At 43.4% G+C, this 23,874-nt stretch overlaps 1 protein-coding gene and 1 pseudogene across 6 annotated transcripts in view; one reads left to right on the top strand and one right to left on the bottom strand.

Annotated features, from left to right (window-relative positions):
• STIM1 (stromal interaction molecule 1) overlaps positions 1-15,885 on the bottom strand; it is a 183,025-nt gene extending 167,140 nt beyond the window's left edge. For 2 of the 6 annotated variants that reach the window (XM_028516090.2, XM_028516089.2), the window contains exon 1: positions 15,143-15,876. In XM_028516090.2, coding sequence (XP_028371891.1) covers positions 15,143-15,281 — 139 coding nt within the window. In that variant the 5' untranslated portion in view covers positions 15,282-15,876. Of the gene's footprint in view, positions 1-15,142 lie in introns of all 6 variants that reach the window. The other 4 variants (XM_036028898.1, XM_028516087.2, XM_036028900.1 and 1 more) reach the window with 4 other exon arrangements.
• A 7,486-nt stretch (positions 15,886-23,371) lies between these two features.
• Positions 23,372-23,874, top strand: LOC114498871 (annotated as a pseudogene).

The raw sequence follows: 23,874 nt of genomic DNA, 5'->3' as shown, positions 1-23,874 counted from the left end.
TGTTGTGTTAGTTATCATTTTTTTTAATTTGACAATCTAAGGGAAAAGAGGTCAGTGCCCCTGACTAAATAGTCAAATACTGCATGCTTTAAAAAATTTTTGTGGCACATTAGTTAAAAATTGCTAACATAATCCACTCTGAAAAGCTAGCAAAAGCTTTGACTCTGTTATTACCTAAGCCCAGTAATACTTGCATTTTAAAGAGGGATCTTCAAAATGAAATGACTTCAAGGCTAGAAAGAATAGAACTATATGGTAAACTAAGAGACAAATGTAAAATTTGAGGGACCAAAGGGTAAATCATCTTGCTCAAGTTAATGACAAGATATTACACTCCAAAGCCAATCAACTTTAGATTTCCCAAAGACTCAGCTTCTCTCCCTTGAAACTATACCAGGTATAATGCCAGTATAGTCACATTTTTCCTGCTGTCATCGAGAGTGAAAAAACAATGTTATAAGAAAAAGTGAGAACAAAGGAGAAATAAGGTAAAGAGAGAGGATGAACCAGGAAATTATATAGATGATCAGACAATTCACAGAACGAAAACTAATAAGAAGTTACATTTGTATAAGACTAAATACTTGTCACATTATCTCATAAGATCTGCATGCATCAACCTTGTGAGGTAGGTTAGGCTCTGTTATCCCCAAAATACTTGGTATGGGGAAACTGAGGCCAGAAATGTCAAGAGAATCACAACACAAACTAAACCATGTCTAGCTAATTCCTAGTCTTTTTAATTAAACAAGATATCCCATAAAGAACACTGTAAAGACTCCAAAGAACCAAGCTAGGAAGGGGGAATAAAAAGAAAGAAGTTTCAAAGGAAATAAGTGGGGGGGGGGGTAGAATTCTTTAAGAATGAGGCTACAAAACAGTAAACAACTATTTAATTAATCAGAGAATCTTCTTGCTTTCCCCCTCCTCTCTCTCAGAGGGTGTGTGACAAGACATCAGGCAAGATGGTCAGTTTCAGGTCTGCTCCCTTGACAGACAGCTGACAACTACACACCTGCTATGCAAGCAGTCTACTCCCCCTCTCAAGAGGACTCAGGAATGTGTGCACTAAATCAAAGGGATGACCACAAGAGGACTCCAGGCACTAGCTTTGACCAGCAGCTTCACCCTATATATCTGTCCCAAGCCTGGGCTTACTCTACTTTTCCCCCTCAAAGGATAGCCTAAATTTAGCTATCACTCTGCCCCCACACCTTGAGCCAGCTGAAGACTGGCAGAAGACCCTGGAGAAAAGGAATGGTAATCACCTTCTCTCCGGCCAAGATCAACTGATGGGGTATAATCACAGTATTCCTTGGGCAACTCCATTTCCCACTAGAAAACTGGAGATGTGTTACTATGAAAAACTTGGCATGTTCATACAACAGAAAGCCCCAACTGCAGGTGAGAAGTCAGCATACAACAGAAGACCTTCAATGAAAAATGATGAGTTTACATCTGCCAAAATACTCACTATATACACAGGCTCCAACCCAAACCATAATCCTGGAATAACACCCTTACACTACACTTAAGAATTATACAAAGTACCTATCTTCCATTGCCACCGTAAGGTAGAGATTTTTTTTCTTTTTTTTTCCTTGGTTTTTTTTTTTTTTTGCAGATTTGGCAACTAAGATTCAGAAAGAAAAAGCAAGATCTCACCTGTTCAAGATTTTACAAATAGAAAATGGCAAAGCCTGGAGTTGAACCCAGGTTTTCCTATTTCTAAGACTCTCTGGTTTTCCTACAGTGAAGGCCAAGCTCTGTCAGGAAGCTTAACAGCTGAAAACAAGACTTGGATTCTCGGACTTGGCATCTACCACAGAATTACTATATAACCTTAGGCAAATTTTCACTTTGGGGGGCACCAGAAAACTCATCAGTGAAATGGGGTGATGTGAAGCAAGTGTAGATATAAGAGAATTCGTTGGTTTCTGCAGTACTATGAAGTGTCATCTCTTGCAGAGCACTCCAAAGAAAATCAACTACCCCTCCACTCATCAACCCCAGCACTGACTCTCCTTCAGAATGCCATTTATTTTCTGTTAACGGCACCATCAGAATCCTCATTGCCCACACTCAAAACATGCACATACCTCTGACTCTTCTCTTTCCTTCCCTGCATGCACTTAAACTCCTATTAATTCTACTTCCACAACGCAGATCCAGATCTCTGGTCAGGAACAACTGCAGTCTCCTATCTAGGCTCCCTGTTGCCAGCCCTACCCATGCCAGTGCATTATGCACACTCTGTGAGATTAAGCTCCCTAAAGGAAAACTCAGATCATGTCTCTCCACTGCTCAAAACTGGCAAGGACTATTTATTTTTTTACAAAGTTAAGTCTAAACTCTTTAGCCTGACATTCAGGCCTTCCTCCATGAACTTTCCTCAATTAATGTCTTTTGCCTTATTGTTTTTACTCTTATTTATTTATTTAATCCTCACCCAAGGATATGCCTATTGATTTTAGAGAGAGGGGAAGAGAGGGAGAGACAGACAGAGAGAAACATCTATCAGTTGCCTCTAACCATGTGCCCAGCTGGGACTGAATCTGCATCCTAGCAATGTGCCCTGACCAGAAATCAAATCAGCAACATTTCAGTTCACAAGATGTTGCGCCAACCAACTGAAACACACTGGTCAGGGCTATAATATTCTTCTTCATAGATGCCATTCTCCAGTCACTCTGGACTAACACCCACTAAAGACTCTTCCATTTTTCTCACTCCATGCTTTTACTGATAGTATTTTCTCTGACCTGCCTTATATTTCTGCATGAAATACCTGAAGACCCAGTAGGCTACTTCCTCCTCCACAAAGTTTCTCTGATCACTCCAGGCAGAGGTGATCCTATTTTCCAATAGAACCATCAGTATTATTCAGAGGGCACTGAACCTAGATTGCCTTACAAAATAAGCTATAAAATTGGAGACTTGTGAGGATTAAAAAAGATCATGGCCCTGACTGGTGTGATTCAGTGGGCTGAGCACTGTCCCATGAACTGAAAGGCTGCCAGTTCGTTTCCTGGTCAGGGCTCATGCCTGGATTGCAGGTTTGGTCCCAGTCAGGGCACCTGCAAGAGGCAACTGATCAATTTTTTTCTCATACATCAATGTTTCTTTCCCTCTCTTCCTCCCTCCCTTCCCCTCTCTATAAAAATAAGTAAAATCTTTTAAATAAATAATAAATAAGATCATGTATGTAAAAGCATGTAAAAGTCTTGTTATAGAGTAGGTACTCAATAAATAGGAGTTCTTATTATGTATGATGAAGAAAAATGGGGTCGTACATCTTAATTCCTCAGTCCTTCTACTGGGCAGGGGTTGTCTCATAACATATAACATACACGTTAAATGTTGACTGAAGAAGTAAAGAACACTACTCAGATACAGACCCTATCCCAAAGCTTATAACCAGAACAGCTCAACCATAATGCTATTTTTGGAAGATACAAATTGAATACACATCATTCTGTAGCTATACACTTACCAATGTGATACTGCCATTCAGGATTTATAAGTGAAATAAGCCCTCTCATTCTTTCCCCCAACCCCAAAATACTAATCCCACCTTCTTCCAGCCTATGTAGGTAACAGAACAAATGCCAGTAACAGTCTGACAAATGGTACACTTTTTAATCCAAATGCACATCTCTATCTAAATTCATATAGCTATTTCTCCCCTCCCCCATAAGTTATTAAACTAAAAACAGCATTGACCTTTGGGTTAGATAAACCTAAATTTAAATCCTACTTAGTCACCTTGAGAAAATTACTTAAACTCTTACAGTTACAGTTTTCTCATCTATAAAATGAGAAACTTATCTACCTTTAAGGGTGTTGTGTAGATGAACAGCAACTAGCCCAGTGCCTGGAACATAACAGGCACTCAGTAAACAGTAGCTATCATCATCGTTTTCATCACTGAAGTTAACTGAGTCATCTTAATTACGTATTTATCTCTTTAGAGACATGAAGTGTGAGTTCCGGTGAACTCTGCCCTTGTCAGTGAAAGTTTCTTGAAACAAGACCTCTGCAAGTGTGACTACCCAGCAATACACATGCACAAACACACAGAACATACTGCTGATACCTGAAGAGCACCCATCTCCCCAGGCCACTACATTTTAGATGCTGGCTCTGGGAACTTGGCAAACATGGACACATTTGTTTTAACATACACTGTAGTGATGAGAGTTCTGAGAGCTTCCTGAGAGGCCTGAGATAACCCAGAGAGGCCAAACAGGAGCAGAGCTACTGAATCACACTGGAGAAATTAGAGGCACATGAGATTTGAAAGCCTGCCCGCCTGCCTGTCTGCCAGTGAGATTTCTGGTCATCACCTAGGCCAGAGCTCAACACAAGGCAGCCAGGAGCTCCGTAAATGTAGATAACAGGAAGAGGACAGGTTTGTCCTGGCTAGATCATACTGACAGCACAGCTGACTCTCTTATATCTTTGCCCCCTCCACAAAGTCTCTCTAGAGGCCCTCCCCAATGCCTTGAAAGAAAGCTAGTGTGATATCTGCTCAAGCTGGAATTCTCTGAGGCTCAGGGAGTTCCCAGAATCAGAGATAACATTTAAAAAGCCAGTGATCTTCACTGCACTAGCCTACCTTCCTGCAGCAAAACAAACCTAGCATGAAAGAAGGCTCCCTCCTCCATCCCATAAGCCAGGCTAAGAAAAGCAGTTAAAGCTCATTCCATTCATTTGGCTGCCTCAACTTTGACCTGAGGTAAACCCATGTGGGCCATGGAACCAAAAACAGGGAGCAGCAGGACTCAAGGAAGCTTTACCCATGGGTTTCACATCAGCTCTCTATGAGCACAGACCTGCTCCACTTCTACTGCAGCCACCTACTCAGGGTAGCCATTGCTGTGACAAACAAAAACAGCCAGCCAGAGTCAAAGGCAAACCATCCCCCAGTTTGACTGATAACTGGCACTGAGCTCAATAAACAGGGATGAAGTACTATTCAGCAGAAAAATAGTACTCACAGAACTCCTCAGAAAACCTTCCATGTGAATTCTATCCCTAATCTCAAGGCCCTCTTGTCTAAGCTTTTCATAGGAACTTATGTCAGTGTACCTGGCCCTCTACCTCCGTGCTTACTCAATCCAAAACTCAACTCATCACTCCTCTCCTTATTCAACAAATATCTTTTAAGCACATACTCTCTGACCAACACTGTGATAGATATTAAGGATAGGTACTATGGTCAACAAAATGAATATGGCTCTTGCCCTCAAGAGAGAGGAAAATGCACATGCACACACACACACACACACACACACACACACAAAGACTTTAAAGTGTATACAACCTTTCCATATAAACTAACTCTCTTGTGACCCATTTTCCAAGTGAGGAATCTATAGTTCAAGTCATACTGTCAGTAAGGACTCAAGCCAGTGCCCAGTAATCTTGATTCTACAACAGGATGTCTCTTGCTTTAAGAGGCACAAGCAGGGTGTGAAGTACACAGACAATACCACAGATAGCACATGCAACCAGAGTCTTATCAGAGATGAAAAGGAACTCATGGATAGTGTTAATATCAGGGAACAGAGGAGTGAAAGGTTAGGTAGGAAAAAAAGGAGGAGAGGGGAGAACATCCTGGGAGGAGAGTAAAACGGCTTAAGTAAAGACCCCAAAAAAAGCAACATAAGATGTGTTCTGCAGACCAGAACAAATAAAAAAGCCTGGCTGACCCAAGACACTGAGAAGGGAACAGAGGAAAATGAAGTGAGCAAAGTGGTCTGGGGCCAGAACCCTGGGTCAGGAAGAAAATGAGCACCCATAGAGGGATTTTAGAGCCTGTACCATCTCCATTCCAAGTCCCCAGAAAAAAATAAAAGTGTGTTTTTGTTGATTCATTTCAGGTTTTTCTTTGTATGGCCTCCCACATAAAATAAATCTGCTCCACTCAAAATGACAGTCATAGCCATCCCTATTCATGTTTCATCTGCCCTGGCAAGTTGTGCCAACACAGGTAACACTGTCAAAATCTTAGTGCCAGGAAGCTTCCCCTTGGCACTTTCCAGGTAGCCACAAGCAACCCCACAAGGGTTTAGATACATTTACTCCGCCTGTGGAGGCCCCAAGTCCACACAGAATGCAACCAGCTGAGCCAACCAATGGTGCAACATACAGTACAACACTGTGACCCATCTCCTTCAGGAAGCCTACTCTGTACATCCAAACACAGATCTCTCCGTGCTCTGAACTGAGATTGCCAAGAAAATGGTACAAAATGCAGATATTAATCACCATATACCACAAATATTACTAAGCTTCTTTTTCTGTGCCTTATTATAAAAACTCTCTAGCTGGGGGAAACTCCTCAGAAGCCTCACTTGAAAATAGCTTTGTGTACCCCCAATTCCGCCCAGCCCATACAGTAATATTGTGAATTACTTTCTAGTTCTCCTCTGTATGTGTCTCAGACCCCCTCAAACCCAAACTGGCTGCAACAGGGTAGAAAGGATCCACATCAGAATGGGAACAGCATGTGAATGAAAATCAGACATAATTAGATTCTAGCCCTGGCTAAGACCTTAGGCAAGTTTGTTCCTCTCATATGTAAAATGAGTTTGGGAGAGATGGTCCTTAAAAATCCTGTCAGCTTTAACATACCAGGATGTTAGGTCCTAGCACCTAACATCAATGGCCCAAAAAAAGGTCAGAGTAAGTTCATCTGTCAGTGTTTCAATGCCACTTATAAGTCTAGCTCTGAGAAGACAAGTTAGGGCAGTAAAAGCTCCAAGGCTGTACAATGGGCTGCAAAACTGAAGGTACCCAACAAGGAGTTTAGAAGCAGGACTAGAATCTAAAATAAAAAGCTAGTTTAGAAGTGTGCCTATGACAAGAGAAGAGTATAGTGGGAGGGGCATGTCAAGTCTACATGGCAAAGCAATGAAGTCATGCATGAACCAAGAGGACATAATATCAAAGGAAGTAAAGAAAGACTCTACAAGACTCTAGGAGACAAGCAAAGAAAAGCTAAGAGGACACATCACCTAAAAGCCATTGTTCCCAAGATCATGGCCCTAGGGTGATATCATAGGCATCCTCTAAGACAGTCCCCCATGACCCCCCTCTCCTGGTATTCATGCCCTTGTGTATTCCCTTCCCCTCGAGTGTGGGCCGGACTTATTGATTTGCTTCTAACAAAAAGAATATGGCAGAAATTGTGGCATAATAACTATAAAATTAGGTAATAAAAAGAGTGTAACTTCCATCTTGGGCATTCCCTCTCACTCTCTTTTGAACCACTTGTCCTGGAGGAAGCCAACTGTCATGTCATGAGGCAGCTCAATGGAGAGGCCAATGTGGCAAGTGACCAAGGTCTCCCATACAACCACATGAATTAGCTTGAAAGCAAATACTCTCCCCTCCAGTCCAACTCCAACCCCAGCCCAAAAGCTTGACTGTAATCGTATGAGAGATGTTGAGTCAGAAGCACCCAGCTAAGTGGCACCCAGATTTCTAACCCACAAAAACTGTGAGCTGACAAATATTTACTATTTCAAGCCTCTTAACTTTTACAGTAATTGTTATGCACCAACATAGATGGGGACTATGCTCATCTAGTCAGACATTCCAAGCCTGCATTTAGAGGGTATGGGCCAGAAATAAGATCAAATGCTAGCACCCAGCCTTTTGGCATCATCTGGACCACACTGGAAGAAGAGTTGTTTTGGGCCACACATTAAATACACTACAGTATGTAATCACAAAAAAATCTCATTAACTTTTTTGGTAAATTTACGATTTTGTGTTGGGCCGCATTCACAGCCATCCTGGGCTGCATGCGGCACACAGGCCACAAGTTGGACACCCCTGGTAGAGTTAAGCCTTGATTAAAAGCCTATTTGGGCCACACCCAGAGTCTATAAATATTTGGTGGGTATACCTGAAGTAAAGCAATGGAACTATAGTAGGTTCAAAGAAGCAACTACTGTTAAAGAGGTCCCACTATAAGTAGATACTCAGATTCTGACTGAGGCTTTTCAGCACACAAAAGTAAAGGTTGAAAGAACCCTAACAGTGCAGAACTTTGGAGTTTACAAAGCCCTTTTACCACATAAGTTATCTCATTTGATCCTCACTACAAATTTACTCATTAAGGTTATTCCCTTTCTACAAATGAAAAAACTAAAGCTAAGAGAGATGAGATGACTTACCCTTCACTAGATCCACAGCCAATAAGGAAAGGAACTGGACCTCTGAAGCTCCCCTAAATCCAGATATTTATGTGTGATGGCAACTCAGACCCTTCTGCAAACCAAAGCCAATCGTTCTCACTTTACATCTAGGCTTCTTATCCAGCCCCGCCCACTTACTTTCCAAATCTCTCCTCCCCACTACACCTAAGTCCTTTGTGGAGTTAAGACAACTTCCCAGCTACTCATCACTGCAGTCTCATGGTCGTGGACGACAACGATAAGAGTTTGATTTCTTTAAAATCCTAGACAAACTTCTTCCAAGTAAAGTGAGGCTGTTGGACCCAAAGTGGTCCGGATGATTTTTCTTAACAAAGACAAAGAATGAGAAATTCTAAAACAGTGAACTTTCTAAACAAACGAACCCTTATTTTTTCTAAACAAATGAAGCTTATTTCTTCAACTTTACTGAACCCTCTCCAAGGAAATATTTTTTAACTTCTAACCAAGTGCCTAGGAAACTATACTAGAATCACAATCAGATAATAAATACCTTTCAATTTAGTTCCACAAACTTTATAGGATATAAAGTATACTACATGCCAAGCTTTGTGCTAGGAGCTTGCTATTCTAACCTTTGAGGAGCTTATGGTACATCAAGGTACACAGGTAACTCCAACAACATAGTATGGTAGGTAAGATTATAGGCTCTACCACCCTCCAGAGCAGCTCTTCTGATAGATAACTGGACTGACTATTCAAACACCTTTGTTAAACACAGCTATCTCCGGGCTATAGGCTCTCAGTGCCAGATCAGTGAGCGACACATTGACAGGTAATGTATTTGATAAAAATAGCAAGGGCCTGGTATACAGATCCTCAAAGTTATAGTTCTGATCCTGTCACTTTTTAGCTATGTGACCAAGAACACAAATTTCTCAACTATAAATTCATCTTTAAAATGGCTATAATAATAAAAATAGCCTTACCTACTTCCAAAGTTGAGGATAAAATAATAGATTGAAAAGAGATAAACAGATCTGAGTTTGAATGAAAATACAAAGTGCCCTGGGCAAGCAACATATCCAAAGCTTGAAGGAAAAGCCCAGAATGGGTATCAAGACAAATGAGACAGTTTGAAATCAAGGAAAAAAATATGGCCTTGGCCAGTGTGGCTCACTTGGCTGGAGCATCACCCCACAAACCAAAAGGTCACAGGTTCAATTCCTGGTCCAGGCACATGCCTAGGTTGTCAGTTCATCCCTCGCTGGTGCACACAGGAAAGGTACCTGGTAGGGCTGAGTGCAAGAGGCAACCAATTGATGCTTCTCACATCGATGTTTCTCTTCCCCACTCTCTCCCTTTCCCTCTACAAACATGTCCTCAGGTGAGGATAAAAAAAAAGTCATTTTTAAATGAAGAGAGAAAAGATGACTCATTCAGACAGGCCCTGGATTCTAGCTTTTCCAACAAATTGTAAGAAAACTTTTAGGCTGGGGACAATAAAAACAGAGATAAATAAAGGACAACCCTCCTCCCTTCTTCTACAAAGAGCTTATACTTGTGAGAGAACAAACATATACAATGTTGGGTGTTACATTACAAATTTATACAAAGTATCCTGAGAGTAACAGAAGAAAGCTCTGTATTGTTATTACTTTATTTCTTAAACTGTTATGGGCACATGAGTATTCAATGTATTATCCTTTATACTTTGTTGTATATCTTAAATATTTCTTAACATTTTTTTATCAGTAGTAACAAAAAAAGAAAGTTCTGTTGAAGGCTCAGTTTGGTATCTTTTTCCCTAAAATTCTGACAGCCAGAGCTTCTGGGTTTCCTGTAGAATCATTTCTCGTGAAATAAAATGTACCACAACATGCCCGTGAAGGCACTCAGCAATGTATGTCAGAGCTACTCAGCAGGAAATGAGGGGCCCCTTGGGGTTCAAACCCAAGTCCTGTGCAGATCTAAAAAAACACACCTCTCTACAAGACCTCATCCCTTTTTTGCCAGACAGCAGGAGTTCTTATGGTGCAGGCTCCACATTCCTAAGGAGCCCAAAGGTAGAATTCTGGGGAACCTGTGAATTTGGATGGGAAAGAAATTACATCTTTACTTTTCAATATTCTCTTACTGAAAGTTAGCATTCCTTTAATTATATATTGTAAGCAACCGACTACAATATTATAAGCAGTATCTATGGTTTTGTCCCCAATAAAAATTAGTGATTTTCATGTCACATTACATTGTTGGAGATCTTAAAATATTATTTACATTCATTATTACTTTAAAATTAGGGTAGGTATCAGACCTAATGCTAGATCCCACTTGACGGCAATCTTCCTGTCTACGGGCCCTCATGGAGGTAGCTGGCCAACTATGAAACAACTCTTCCCAGTTATTTTTCAGCCAACAGTGACACCTCATGTGCTTACACTGGTGACCCAGACATCTACAATGCCCCCTTTCCTCCAACGTTCCCCAAGTCAAACCACTCCCTTCTGGTTCTCTTCAGCCCGCACCCAACCCCTCCTTCCAGGAAGCCCTCTCCAGCCACCTCAGCCCAGCCTACAGAGAGCTCCCTTAATCCTTGGCCTACACTGTCTACAGTACCTAGTTTTATGCTTCATTAAGCCTGTGCATTATGTTCCAATCAATAGTCTCTAAATATATATCCTATATCTGCATCCCAATCCCAGACTTAGATCCTTTGGTGACCATAAATTCTTTCCACAGTGCAAAGCAAGCAGTAAGCCCTCATTATAGGCTTGTGGATTGAATAACCAATTGAGTCAGGGTCCCTGCCTTAAATGTCTTATTCTAGTTCTACCTAGAACTTCTTTTTGATGCCTCTCGGGATATATATATATATATATATATATATACATACATATATATGTGTGTGTGTGTGTGTATAATATATATAATATATATATAAAGTGGGTTGAACTAACTGATATTTCCACCTCTTAACTTTTGAAATAAGCAACCAATTTTTATCTCTCCAAGATCTGAGAAAAATTATGAGGGAAACTGAAAAGCCTCCTCCAACTCTCGTGGACAGGGTTAGTCACTTGCTCCTCTGGGCTTCCTGCAGCCTTCTGTATGTATATACAATAACTCTTTTCACGTTTATCACACAGTTTTGAGAGAATGTGTAACACAGTGGCTGGGAAGTAAGGGGCACAGTCAGGCTGCCTGGATTCAAATTCTGGCTCTCCTTCCTAATATTGTATAACCTTAGGCAAGTTACTTAACCTCTCTATGATTCCATTTCCTCACCCACAAAATGGGGCTAACACCTAGCACACAGGATGACTGGGAGAACAAAATGGAGTTTGGAATAGTGCCCATGACACAGTAAGCACTAAAAAATGTTAGTTGCTATTATTGATGTTATTAATGTCTTACGAGGCACTGGGTTTTACCCTACCTGAGTCTCTGTCCTCTCCCCATTCTCCATCATAGCACTCTGTTTATGTTTTCTTCCCCAGCACTTATCACAAGTTAATATATTTATTTATGTGTTTATTTCCTATCTTCCCACTAGACTGTAAACTTCATGAGGGCCGAGATCTTGTCTTTTTGTTCATCCTTAAATTCTCAACACCAAACATATTGTCTGACCCAGAGCCAGTGCTCAAATATTTGTTGAATAAATAGCACACAAACTGGCACTGTTCAATGTTTACTAAATAAATTAACCTAGCTAAGGGTAATTGTCAAAGCTGAGGCTTGGACATGGATGATGTCCTAGCTGCCCCAGGATTACTGTGGCCCTCTCCCCAGACCCCAATATTAGCCTCAGTCAAGCCCTACCCACTTGCCCTTGGCCCCAGTCCAGTTCCGGGAGCCACCCTCAGCTATAATTAGCATAGCCACCAAGATGGCCAAGCCATTTATAGCCTTGGAGGCAACAGCAACTAGCTGGGTGGGCAGGCAAGGCTCTGGCCTCCTACTCCATCAGGGGTTTATTGAGAAGCCAGCCAGCACTGCACCAACAGCTTAGATGCCTATCCTCCAAGGTTCTGTTCTAGCTACATTGAGTCAAACCACAGTTCCTGATTAGAGGCCCTCACTACCTATGACACTAGCAGTCACAACTCCAGATTCACCGGGGACCCCCACACACACATTTGCAGAAAACATTTTGAGTTTCTAGAGGCAATGAGCCCAGAGTCTAAGGGAGGTCCCAAGCATGAGTTCCAGGCCAGCTTCGGAAATGCAGGCCCCAGAGTAGCACCACCAGGCACAGACCTTTACTGACAAAGTGACTTAGTATAGCTAGGTGTACAGGCATCAAAGAGCCAGGAAATGACAGGGATGACCTCTCCACTGCCCAATGTGAGGGTCTTCCACCAAAGCACCTACCCTCACTTCAGAGTCAGGCCTTTATGATGGCCATATACATCCAAGAAGAGAAAAAAAAATTCTCTTACTCCCTGCAGAAGAAAAAAGACAGGTCTTTCCTCGGCTCTCTGCTACAGAGCCACCAGGACCTGAATCACTAATTCACCAGGAAGAAAGTAACATTCTCTTGGTCTTGCCCAGTGCTCCCTTAACATGGCAGGGTATGAAAAGATGGACGTGATCTAGAACTTAAGCATCAGAAGACCTGCCTATAAGACTCAGCACAGGACTCAGTTTCTTAACCCATAAAAATGGGGATAATACCACATGCCCCACATTCTAACAGAGCTATTGTGAGATTTTTGCAGGAAAAAAAAGCCATGTGATTCTAAAATATAAACTTTAGAGAACATACAAATTGACTAGATATGTTGAATCTAATTCAGAAAAGTGGCAGCTTTAAGGGCAAGTAAAACTAATGTGTTTCAAAGATACAGAGGAACTAGAAAGATTACTAGGTTCCTGGCTGCACAGACAGCTTCTCCCCAAGTCCTGTAGCAGAGCCCATTCCATGAGCCACCTCTTTGCAAAAATGAGTTCCTGTCTGAGTCAGAGACAAACTTCCAGAAAGGCTCAAGAGGACAACCTACCAGGACAATTGTGCTGGGACCTCCAGGTTCCCACAAACCATAGCCAAGCCACCCCAGCAACTAGGGTCACTGAGACTTCCCTCCCTGGGATTCAGTATTATTGTGACAAGAGAAACTAATTTCTGAACTGAAAGGAAGAAAAGACCAAAGGAGAAGCCTAAATGGTATAATCAACACATCCAGGCCTCTGTTGTGTGAAGGGCTGTCTCCATCAGCTCAAGTCTGGGGGTGGTTCTGAGTGATGCTGGAATGCTTCTTACCTATCACCCACCCCCATACACATAAACACATTATTTCTGATAGCTAGCTAATGCCTAAAATTAAAAACTTTATCCCTTTAGCTTGTGTCTAAACAGTTCCTCTCCCACCAAAAAAAAAAAAAAAAATATTCACTTTATGTCAAGCACTCATATTTTAAGGATAAAAAAGGGCATATCAGTTATAAACAGGGATGTCACTAGAATAGCAGAGATGTTCCTTAGAGTTATTTCATAGTTTGACCTACATCTGCCTACCAGCCTTTCTCTTGCCACCCCGAAGAGTACCAAACTTTGAGTTATGTTTCAGGGGCAAAAGCAGTACAACACTGAGAAACAGGATTAATATGCAAGAAGGACCTATCTTCAAAGCAACTGACTAGGTGCAATGCTTGTACATAGAGCAACCCTGACTTCACCTGGAACCCAGCCTTTGGGGTACCTGGACTCACACAAAAACCAGTCAAGAAAGTTAAAAGAGAATTTCCTAAGAAAGGGTCTAAATTAACAGGGATGTCCAACTTTTTGGCATCTCTGGGCCACACTGGAAGAAGAGGTGTCCTAGGCCACACATTGAATACACTGTGGCACGTAATCACAAAAATATCTCATAATGTTTTAAGTAAATTTATTATTTTTGTGTTGGGTCACATTCAGCCATCCTGGGCTGTGGTTTGAACACCCCTGGTACCACCAAAGCCAGTTTCTGAATGTACCCATGAAACTTCCCAGCCATCGTGACCTGTTTCTTTTACCTCCTTGTTTCAACCAGTACCCACTGAGCCATCCCCTCACTTGAGCTAGCCCACCTCAAAAAGAACTCAGCTATAAATTGTCCCCACTCTGCAGCCCACTGCTTTGGGCAGAGCACAGTGACATAGTGAAAGAAATAGGAAAAGAAACCAGAATTCCTTCTAAGCCTCATGTAAAACAACTGAATTTTAAAAGAACACTTTTCTTCTGCAACAGAACACCAGGGCTCTTGCTATCTGACAAGTTCCATGAGTACATAGGAAAAATCAAGACAGAACAAAAATATCATAGAATCCCTATCCTCATCAGTCTCAAGAAACAGAATAAGTCAACAAGTGGTCCCAGAAGTTTTATCATGCCCGTATTGAGAAAAGACCATTAACTCCCTGGTGGCAAATAGGATTCCATCTAAGGAATTGCCTTGTATGTGAAATGGGCACAGCTAGGAGACCACAGATTACCCACGGAAGGGAGGCACTAGGGTTCCCACACTTGTTGAAATATAAAGGCACACCTGAACACACCAACAGAATTGCCCAGCCCTTACTTTCCCTGCCCAACCCAAGTAGCCTCAACCTCCCTATGTTGTCAAGTGCTGAAACTGGCCAACAGCAATAGACTTATCCTTAATCTGCCCAGGCCACTCTTCCCGAAAAGCAGTCCTGAGAAGGTGTCTTGTCTTGCTGATCTGAAAGGCCAAGGTGCCCCCACAGCAGACCTCTCCTCACTGCCAACAAAAGAGATCCTGAGGAGGAATGATGAAAGTTGATAAAGAGAGTCAGAGACCTAAGCCGTAGCTCCTGAACGGAAAGAACTCCTTGGACTACTGGGAAGAGGCAGTGCCATGAGTGGGTCCTCCATCAACGGCACATATATAAAACTAGGGTTCAACTTGCCCATTTGGACACCTCCGTTTTAAGTCAAAATCCCCGGCCCAGTCCAGCCGGTAGCAAGGTCTTACCTGCTTCAGTAGACTCCTCATTATTGGCCCCCGAGCCGGCTCCTGTCGCCTTCTCGCCGTGGCTATGGCTGAAGCTCTTGCCATGATGCAGGAGGAGCCCCCAGAGGAGCCACAGGGCAAGACGGGCGCACACGTCCATGACTCCAGATCTCAGTCAGCATGCGCCTGATGTGGACACCTCGGAATCCCAGAGGCAAAGCCCGGAGCCCAGGAGTGCAGCCGTCGGTCCTGGAACCCCAGGTAAGATGCCCTCGAGGCGCCGCAGCTGTCCAGGCACTCGCAGGCCTGCCTCCTCAGACAGCCAAAGGTCAAATGCTCCAAGTTTGGGCTCGGGAGGAGGGCCGTCGCCTCCGGTCCAACAGTGGGTCCGCTGGAGTTGGGGCGGCCTCGGCGCTCAGTTAGCTAGGGCCGCTTCCGGAGAGTTTGGACAGGGTGGCTACGGGGCCGCTGTCAGTTCCGCAGCCAGCTACACCCCTGAGAAAGGGGGCGGGCGAGATCTCCCTCTAGTAGGGGAGTGGAGCAGGAAGAGAAGAGAGGGAAAGAAGGGGGCACCCGGCCTCGCCCCGCCGTGGATGGGCGAGCAGCACAGACCCCAAAAGGGGCGTGCGACTCGCAGGCCCCCGCGGGCGCGGACGGTTCCAGGATCCCAGGCCTCCTAGGCCGAGGTCAGCGCCCCCGCCCAGTCCCGTGCCCAGGCGGCTGGCTGTGCCCAGGTTCAGCAGGCGGACGCGCACGGGCCAGGCCCGGGACAGCGGCTCCCCGGCGGCCGGGCGGTGCTGGGGCGGGCCCGGGGCGGGCGGGGGCGTGCTCTCCCTCAGGCCCGCCCCACGCCGCCCGGCCCCCTGCGAAGTCCGGGCCCGCCCCAGTGCCAGGTTTATCCGGGAATAACCTGTTGGAGGCAGTAGCCGGGCGCCCCCTGCCCCCGGCGGGCTCTCCAGGCCCCTGGCTCGCGATAGTCCCCGCCCGAACCCTCCTCCCGTGCCAAGGGTCGGGTCCGGCCTCTTTTTCTCCCACGGGAGTCTCTCTAGCGCTAACCGCCGACAAACAGGCGGATGGGCCCCTGACACGCAGTTGCTCAGGTATCCCAGGCCTGCGGCGGCAGCGGTGAAGACGGCAGTAGCTGCCCTGCCGGGACCTCCGGGCCTCAATGCTACTCCACTCTCCTCAGCTCTAGACCCGGGCTGGACAGAGGCCCGCGGCACAAAGATTGCCGCCCCGGGCTCCTTCAAGGCGACAACGGCCCTGCCGGTTCTGCCCGGGGTGCGCTCCCAGCCCCCACTCGGAGCCGGCTTTCTAGGCTCCGCCCCCCGCCGCGCATCGCAGCCACTCCTCTTTCCTCTCTCTGCGGTTTGGGAATCCGCGCGCGTTCGTCACCCGTGTGTAGCGGCCCCTGGCGGACGTATATGGGTGCTGCCGACAGCACTCGAGCTCCTGGAAGGCCCAGCCCCTTTGCAGAGGGTTGGGGAGTGAAGCGAGGACCCGCCCCAGGGGAGGCCCATTAGCTACTGCCAGTGTTTTCAGAGGAAATGATGCCAGAAAACGAAAAGTCCAAACCACTGAAGGTAAAATTGCCCTACACATCCCTTAAGTCTCGGCTAAAGGGCCCAATCTGCCTTCCAGACCCCCCTCCCCTACTTATCCAAGCTAAGTAAGATGCCCTCCCTTCACTTTCACAGCTTGTTTTCCTACCTGCCTCTCAAATTCCCTCCCCTTTGAGGTTTTTGCAGGTAGGGCCTGTAGCTGGTTCTTCCCCGCATCTCACACTCCCAGCTCTCTGTGTCACTTGGAAGAGCTGTTAGCGACCTGAGAATGAATGCCCCAGTAAAGGGAGAGCCGCGCCTGGGCCTTTTTTAACAGGGCCTGCACTTCCTGTTCTCAATTATGCTGTCAGCAAATCTTTACTGAAACCTGCTCTGTGCCCTACCCTGTCCTTGGCACCGGAGGCAGGGGAAGGGATTAGGCCCAGTCCTCCTCTGACTGACAGTGTGCTAAGCTAGTTACCTGTTCTGAGCAAGCCCTCCAGACCGGGAACACGGATTTGCCCAACAGCTGCCTGGCTTAAGGGTTAGGCTGTTAATATAAAAATACACATCTAACGTCATCTACTACCACTCTCCCCACTCTTGTTAAGCTCCAGTCACACTGACCTTCTTTAAGTTCCTCAAACACATAGAACCTTAGTCATTTGTATCTGCTGTTGCTTATGCCTGAAACACTACCCCCCATATCCTAGCTCCTCTTATAGCTGGCCTTTCATACTTTTTTTTAAACATACTTTTTTGATTTGAGAGAGAGACAAACATTGAATTGTTCCACTTATTTATGCATTCCTTGATTGATTCTTGAATGTGTGTGACCAGACCTGGGATTTAACCCACAACCTTGGTGTATCGGGAGGATGCTCTAACCAGGGGTTGTCAAACTCATTTTCACTGGGGGCCACATTGGCCTCACAGTTGCCTTCAAAGGGCCAGAACAATTTTAGGACTGTATACGTGTAACTACTCCTTAACTGTTAAGGAGTTGAAATGACATTCGGCCCTTTGAAGGCAACCACGAGGCTGATGTGGCCCCCAGTGAAAATGAGTGTGACACCCCTGCTCTAACCAACTGAGCAACCTGGGTAGGTAGGTCCTCATTCTTCTAGGCAGAGTTCAAGGTCTCCTTTTCAGAAACTCTAAACTCTGACCAACCTCCCCCCCAGTCCAGAATTGGACGATACACATGTCTGCCCCCCACAACCCCATAGGATTGTGAGTTTTCAAAGTCAAGGGCTGTGCCTTATTGATTTCTGGGAAAAGGATCCATTCATAGGCCCTGCATATAGTAAGTTAACATGAGTTAATTCATATGACCACTCAAATATTTATTAGATAATATGTCTATATTGGGAAACTGGCCAGAACAGAAGATGGGCTCCTGACCTAGGTTCTAGTAGACCTATGCTCTAAGCCAGGGTCTTAAATTCAAATGGAAAAGTAGTTGGTAATACAATTGAGAGAAGTAGGTGAGAATAATAGGTAGTGGTGGAGAGAATGGCACATGGAAGAGAGCAGGCAGGAAAGTAGACTCAGTATTGCTGGATCACCTTTAAGAGAAGATAAAAAACTAATTTTGTATAACATATACCTTTTATTAGTATTAGCAACTAATTTTTAAAAGTGTAAAACCCTATATAGGTCAACAACACACATCTGCAGCTTAAACACTCAGGTGGCTAAGTTTGTCATTTCTGTGTAAGTCAACTCATCTACCTGTTTCCTCCTTAGTCTAAAAGAACACACAAGAATGAAGGAAAGGAAAGTATGTTTAATGCGACTTCCTTTAAACTCAACTGCATTATTTCCCTTAGCTACCACATGATTTCTTTAGGAGTGTGGGCACATAAGCAATTTGGTACAAAGAGTCTAGGTCTTGGAGACAGAAAGTAAAGATCTGTTACCATTTCACACTGAGACCAAGAATCTTTTATAGACTGTTGCATTTCCTGTGAGGCTAAAATGGCATCTGGGAACTAAAAATAGAATTACCATATGATCCAGTTATTCTACTTCTGGATATATAACCTCCAAAAATTGAAAGCAGGGTCTCGTAGAAATATGTGTATACTCATGTTCAGAGTAGCTATGAACTATGCATAATAGCCAAGAGGTGGAAGCAACCCAAGTGTCCATGGACAAATGAATGGATTTTTAAAATATGGTATACACATACAATGGAATATTTTTCAGCCATAAAAAAGAAGGATGCCCACCCCAGCTGTTGTGGCTCAGTGGATTGCACCGGCCTGTGAACTGAAAGGTCACTTGTTTGATTCCTGGTTAGGGCACATGCCTGGGCTGTGGGCCAAGTCCTCAGTTGGGGGCATGGGAGAGGCAACGGATCAATGTTTCTCTCTGTCTCTTTCTCTCTCCTTTCCCCCTCTCCAAAAATAAATAAATAAAATTGTTTTTTAAAAAGGAGGCCTTGGCTGGTGTGGCTCAGTTTGTTGGAATGTCATCCTATAAGCCAAAAGGTAGAATGTTTGATTCCCCATCAGGGCACATGCCCAGGTTGTGGGTTCTGTCCCCAGTTGGGATGAGAGGCAACCAACCCATCAATGTTTCTCTCCCACATCGATTGTCTCCCTCTTTCTCCCCCTCCCTTCCCCTCTCTCTAAAATCAATGAGCACATTCTTGGGTGAGGGTAAAAAAAAGAGAAGGAAATTCTACATACTGCTATATGGATGAATCTTAAGGACACTATGCTAAATGAAATAAGCCAGTCCAAAAGACAAATACTATATGATTCCACTTATATGAAGTACTGAGAGTAGTAAAATTCACAGAGACAGAAAATAAGAGAGTGGCTGCCAGGAGCTGGGGGGAAGAGAGCACAGGGAATTGTTTAATAGATATAGTTTCAATTTTGCAAGATGAAAAGAGTTCTGGATATAGGTTGCAAAACAAGGTGAATATACCTAACATGACTGAACTCTACGCTTAAAATGGTTAAGATGGTAAATTTTAAAGTTATATGTATTTTACCATAATTAAATGCAAACAATATTTTGTATTAAAATATTATAAAATATTATTTATTTTATTAATACAAGATATTTGTTTTTATTTTATTAATAAAATAAATATTATTTTATTTTAATTATTTTAATAATAAAATATTTTGTTAATAAAATGTTTTGTTAATATTTCTATATTAAATATTAAATATTTAATATATAAATATATAATGTATTAAATATAAAATGTTTATTATTAAACTATTTTATTAATAAAATATGTTTTTATTTTATTGATAAAATAAAAATAAATCGTGTCTGGGGGCCAAAGCCATGGTATGGGCAACAAAAGGAACATTTTGTTCTCTCTGTCTCCAAAATCATTATATGACAACAGAAAAGCCATTTCCCCTCTGGATCTCAGTCTCCCCAACTATAGGATGAGTAGGTACCCAATTATTGCTCTAATTCAGCTTTAATATTCTATAAGATAGGACCATCCTGAGACTTCCTGGATCAGAAGCTGTGACTCACCTCAATAGCCTCTATGATGGATCCTCATGAAAGTATAGCCTCTGCAAGAAGAGAGCTTTTTATTTTTCATCTCTCTGTCTTTCTAAAACCTATATATCAAGCCTTTATCGTGTGCCAGGTGTATCTCCCTTAAATCACTCTTCGAGACTTGCTCCTAGTAAATATTCTGCTGATGTTGGTTAAATCAAATTGGATAAGTGATTCTCATGCCACTATTTCATAATTTTCAAGAACTTTATATCTATTATTTCATCTCCTCCCTTACAGGAACTCTGCTAGATAAGACAAAGGCTATACTCATTTTATAGATGAGGAAACTGAGGCTGAAAAGATGAAGTGGCAACCACACCAAGCTCTCTTTCTCTTTTGGGATTTCCTCTTCATCCTTAAAGTCTCAGCTCAAGTGAAATAAAAGTGTTCATGCCTTGACCCATGATGACAGCTTAGCATGACCCAAAAGCTATGGTTAGTTTAAAAAAGACCCTGCCCAAAAGTCGCTCCTCCTTCCTTTGGCACCTTCCCTGACTTTCCCTGTCTCTGCTATATCTTAGAGTACTTATATAACTGGATTATGATTATCTAATAAGTATCTGTTTTTCCCATTAGACCCTGAGCTCACCAAGGACTGCATCTATTTATCTTTATATTCTCCCTGGCTATGGCTTTGTCTGATACATACCTGGAACTTAATAAAAGTGAGTGAATAAATGATGCATACAGCAGCCTAGCTGTCCTTTCTTACACCACAGGGTTTCTGGATACCAATAGCTTTCATTTGGAAAGTGAGAGAATCTTCAGCAGAAGTGTAATAGAGTCTGGAATCTCTGGCTCAGAAAATGTTAGGAGTCCTTGAATCTGGGCAGTTATCAGTGGAGCTCCCTGGTGTCCAAACATGGCATGTACAACTATCACCGACAGTCAGAGTGTGACTGAATAGAAAATGAAGAAAGATCTTGGCTTCTAACAGCTCTTCCCAGGCTAGTTTCACAAAGAGGATCATCTGCCCTGTCAGGATCAGTTCTACAATCTCACTGCCAATGTCCACTTACTCATTTAACGTCTACTGAGCACCTGTTCATAACAACCCATTCCTACCCTCAAAGAGCTCAGTTTTTAGGAAATCTATCTATCTATCTATCTATCTATCTATCTATCTATCTATGTAACTATGCTCATAATGAGGTCTGTCCAGAAAAAGTCCAGCCATTGTTAATATAATGAGAATGGTTTGTGTGACATCAATGTAACCTAGCAGCCAGGGAGAGTGGACTGGAATATGCATGTGTGGACAATGACAACTTCACTGTACTAGTCAGTGGGAGCAGTAGACGCCGTTGAGTGAACATGTGTACTATGTGGCCATTGTAGTCAAAAATGATTGAGCTAGCAATGAATCTGCATCAAATTGTGCTTTAAGCTTGAACATTCTTTTGTGGAAACTATTCAGATGATTCAGAAGGTCACAACTCTGGGCAACTGGAGACTGGCAGCTTCATCACAACAATGTGCCTGCTCATGCATCATGTCTCTTGCAGAGCATTTTTTGCAGAACATCAAATCACCCAGGTCACTCAGCCCCCCAACACCCAGATTTGGCACTCTGGGACTTCAGGCTTTTCCCAAAACTAAAATCATTTTTGAAAGGGAAGAGATTTCAGACCATCGATGAGATTCAGGAAAGTACAATGGGGCAACTGATGGCAATTGGGAAAACTATGTGAGGTCCCAAGGTGTCTACTTTGAAGGGGACTGAAGCGTCATTGTTCTATGTATCTTCTTCAATAAATGTCTTGTATCTTCTTCAGTAAATATCTTTATTTGTCATAGTACATAGCTGGATACCTAGTGGACAGACCATATATATATATATATATATATAGAGAGAGAGAGAGAGAGAGAGAGAGGGAGAGAGGGAGGGAGAGAAAGTGCAACTAGTACTTGTTGATAATGTCTTGAAAGGAATTAGTACAGGGGCAGGTGAGGGAGCACAGAAGAGGAACAAGTAACTGGCTAAAGCAGTCAGAAAGGCTATGCACAGGCACACAGATGGGGTGAGAGTAAAGAGTTCTAGAATTAGACTGCTTAGATTCATATCCTGGCTCTACTGTGTGACTGCAAATTGAGTTGCTCCTCAACACACCAGGGCTGAAGAAGAAGGAATTTCCTAGAGGAGGTTATGCCAGGTGACCTGTGTACCACCTAGTTTGGAGAATCTCAAAGATGCAAAGGTGTCCCAGAGACAAACAGGAAAACTATTGTTCTGCCTGTTTGAGAGAAGGGGCCCTCCTGGAGGATAGGGCATGCCCTTGGTCACTCCTACCCCTATTTAGTTAGTTCCTCAGAAGGAATCAGGAACAATGGATCAGAGGATGCTACTCTAGAACTTTGTTTCATTTGTCACTTCCCCCGTTCCTTCTCTCTGCCATCTCCTGTCTTGCCCATCATCTTTCCATGCCACAAAGTGGGACACAGGCTGTCTTTAGAAGTAGTAATGAAGGGGAGACTCCTACTTCCACTCCTCAAGCAGACTGAGAAAGGCAAGAGCAGAGAATACAGAGGGTCCCAAGAAAGCTGAGTCCCTAGAGCCACATCAAAGACAAAGGAGGACTCTGACTTAAGAGTTATCCTGAAGAGGCTGGGCCTGGGACTGAGAGAAGACTCTTAAGGACCACTGGTGATCTATAGGAACTGGAATTCAGTGAGGACTAGGCTGGGAAGACCCTTTCAGAAGCTACCAGGGCAGGATTGAGATCAGTTCAGGACCCTTCTCCTCCTCTTTTTCCACCCTGCTCTTTTATGGGAACCGAGTCATCTTTATCATTTTGACCTTGAGAAAGAGGGACAAATTGCTCAGGGGAAAGAATGTGAGAACACCATGGGCATATGATGAAATTAGTTAATGTTCATTTGTTGTACACTGGGCAATCTGCTAGATACTTGTATTCTGCTTGTATTTAATCCTCACAATCCCACAAAGCACACAGTGTTGTCATTCCCATTTTAAAATGAAGCTAAATGGCTCTGTTATATGCTCTTGTACTTTTGTATGATTCCTGTTTAAGATCTATCTCCCTGGCATCTGGCTCCTGCTCCCACAGCCACTGCAGTACATTGAGCCCCATATAGACAGCGCTGGGGCAAGTGCAAGGCGATGGGTGCAAACAACTCTGTGCTTGTTGAGGAAAAATAATTAAACACAGGCAAAGGAGATCCTAAGAACCCAAGAGACAAAATGTCATCATATGCTTTCTTTGTGCAAACTTGTCAGGAGAAGCATAAGAAGAAGCATCCAGATGCTTTAGTCAAATTCTTAGAGTTTCCTAAGAAGTGCTGAGAGAGGTGAAAGAACATGTTTGCTAAAGAGATAGGAAAATTTGAAGACATGGCAAAGGTTCGTGTCTTGTGGACACGGGTCATTATGAAAGACAAATGAAAACTTATATCACTCCTAAAGGGGAAAAAAAAGAGCTTTAAGTATCCCAATGATGCCATGAGGCCTCCTTTGGCCTTTTTCTTGCTTTGTTCTGAGCATCGCCCAAAAATCAAAGAAGAGTATTCTGGCCTATCTATTGGCAATGTGGCAAAGAAGCTGGGAGAGATGTGAAATAACACTGCTGCAGGTGACAGGGAGCCTATTTAAAAAAAAAAAAAAAGGCTGCCAAGCTGGAGAAGTATGGAAAAGAGACTGCTGCATGCTGA

The sequence above is a fragment of the Phyllostomus discolor genome, chromosome 6, assembly GCF_004126475.2.
Source record: "Phyllostomus discolor isolate MPI-MPIP mPhyDis1 chromosome 6, mPhyDis1.pri.v3, whole genome shotgun sequence".
In the NCBI taxonomy this organism is placed as follows: domain Eukaryota; kingdom Metazoa; phylum Chordata; class Mammalia; order Chiroptera; family Phyllostomidae; genus Phyllostomus; species Phyllostomus discolor.
Note: the sequence above shows the minus strand (reverse complement) of the source record. Positions and strands in the feature narration are given on the sequence as shown.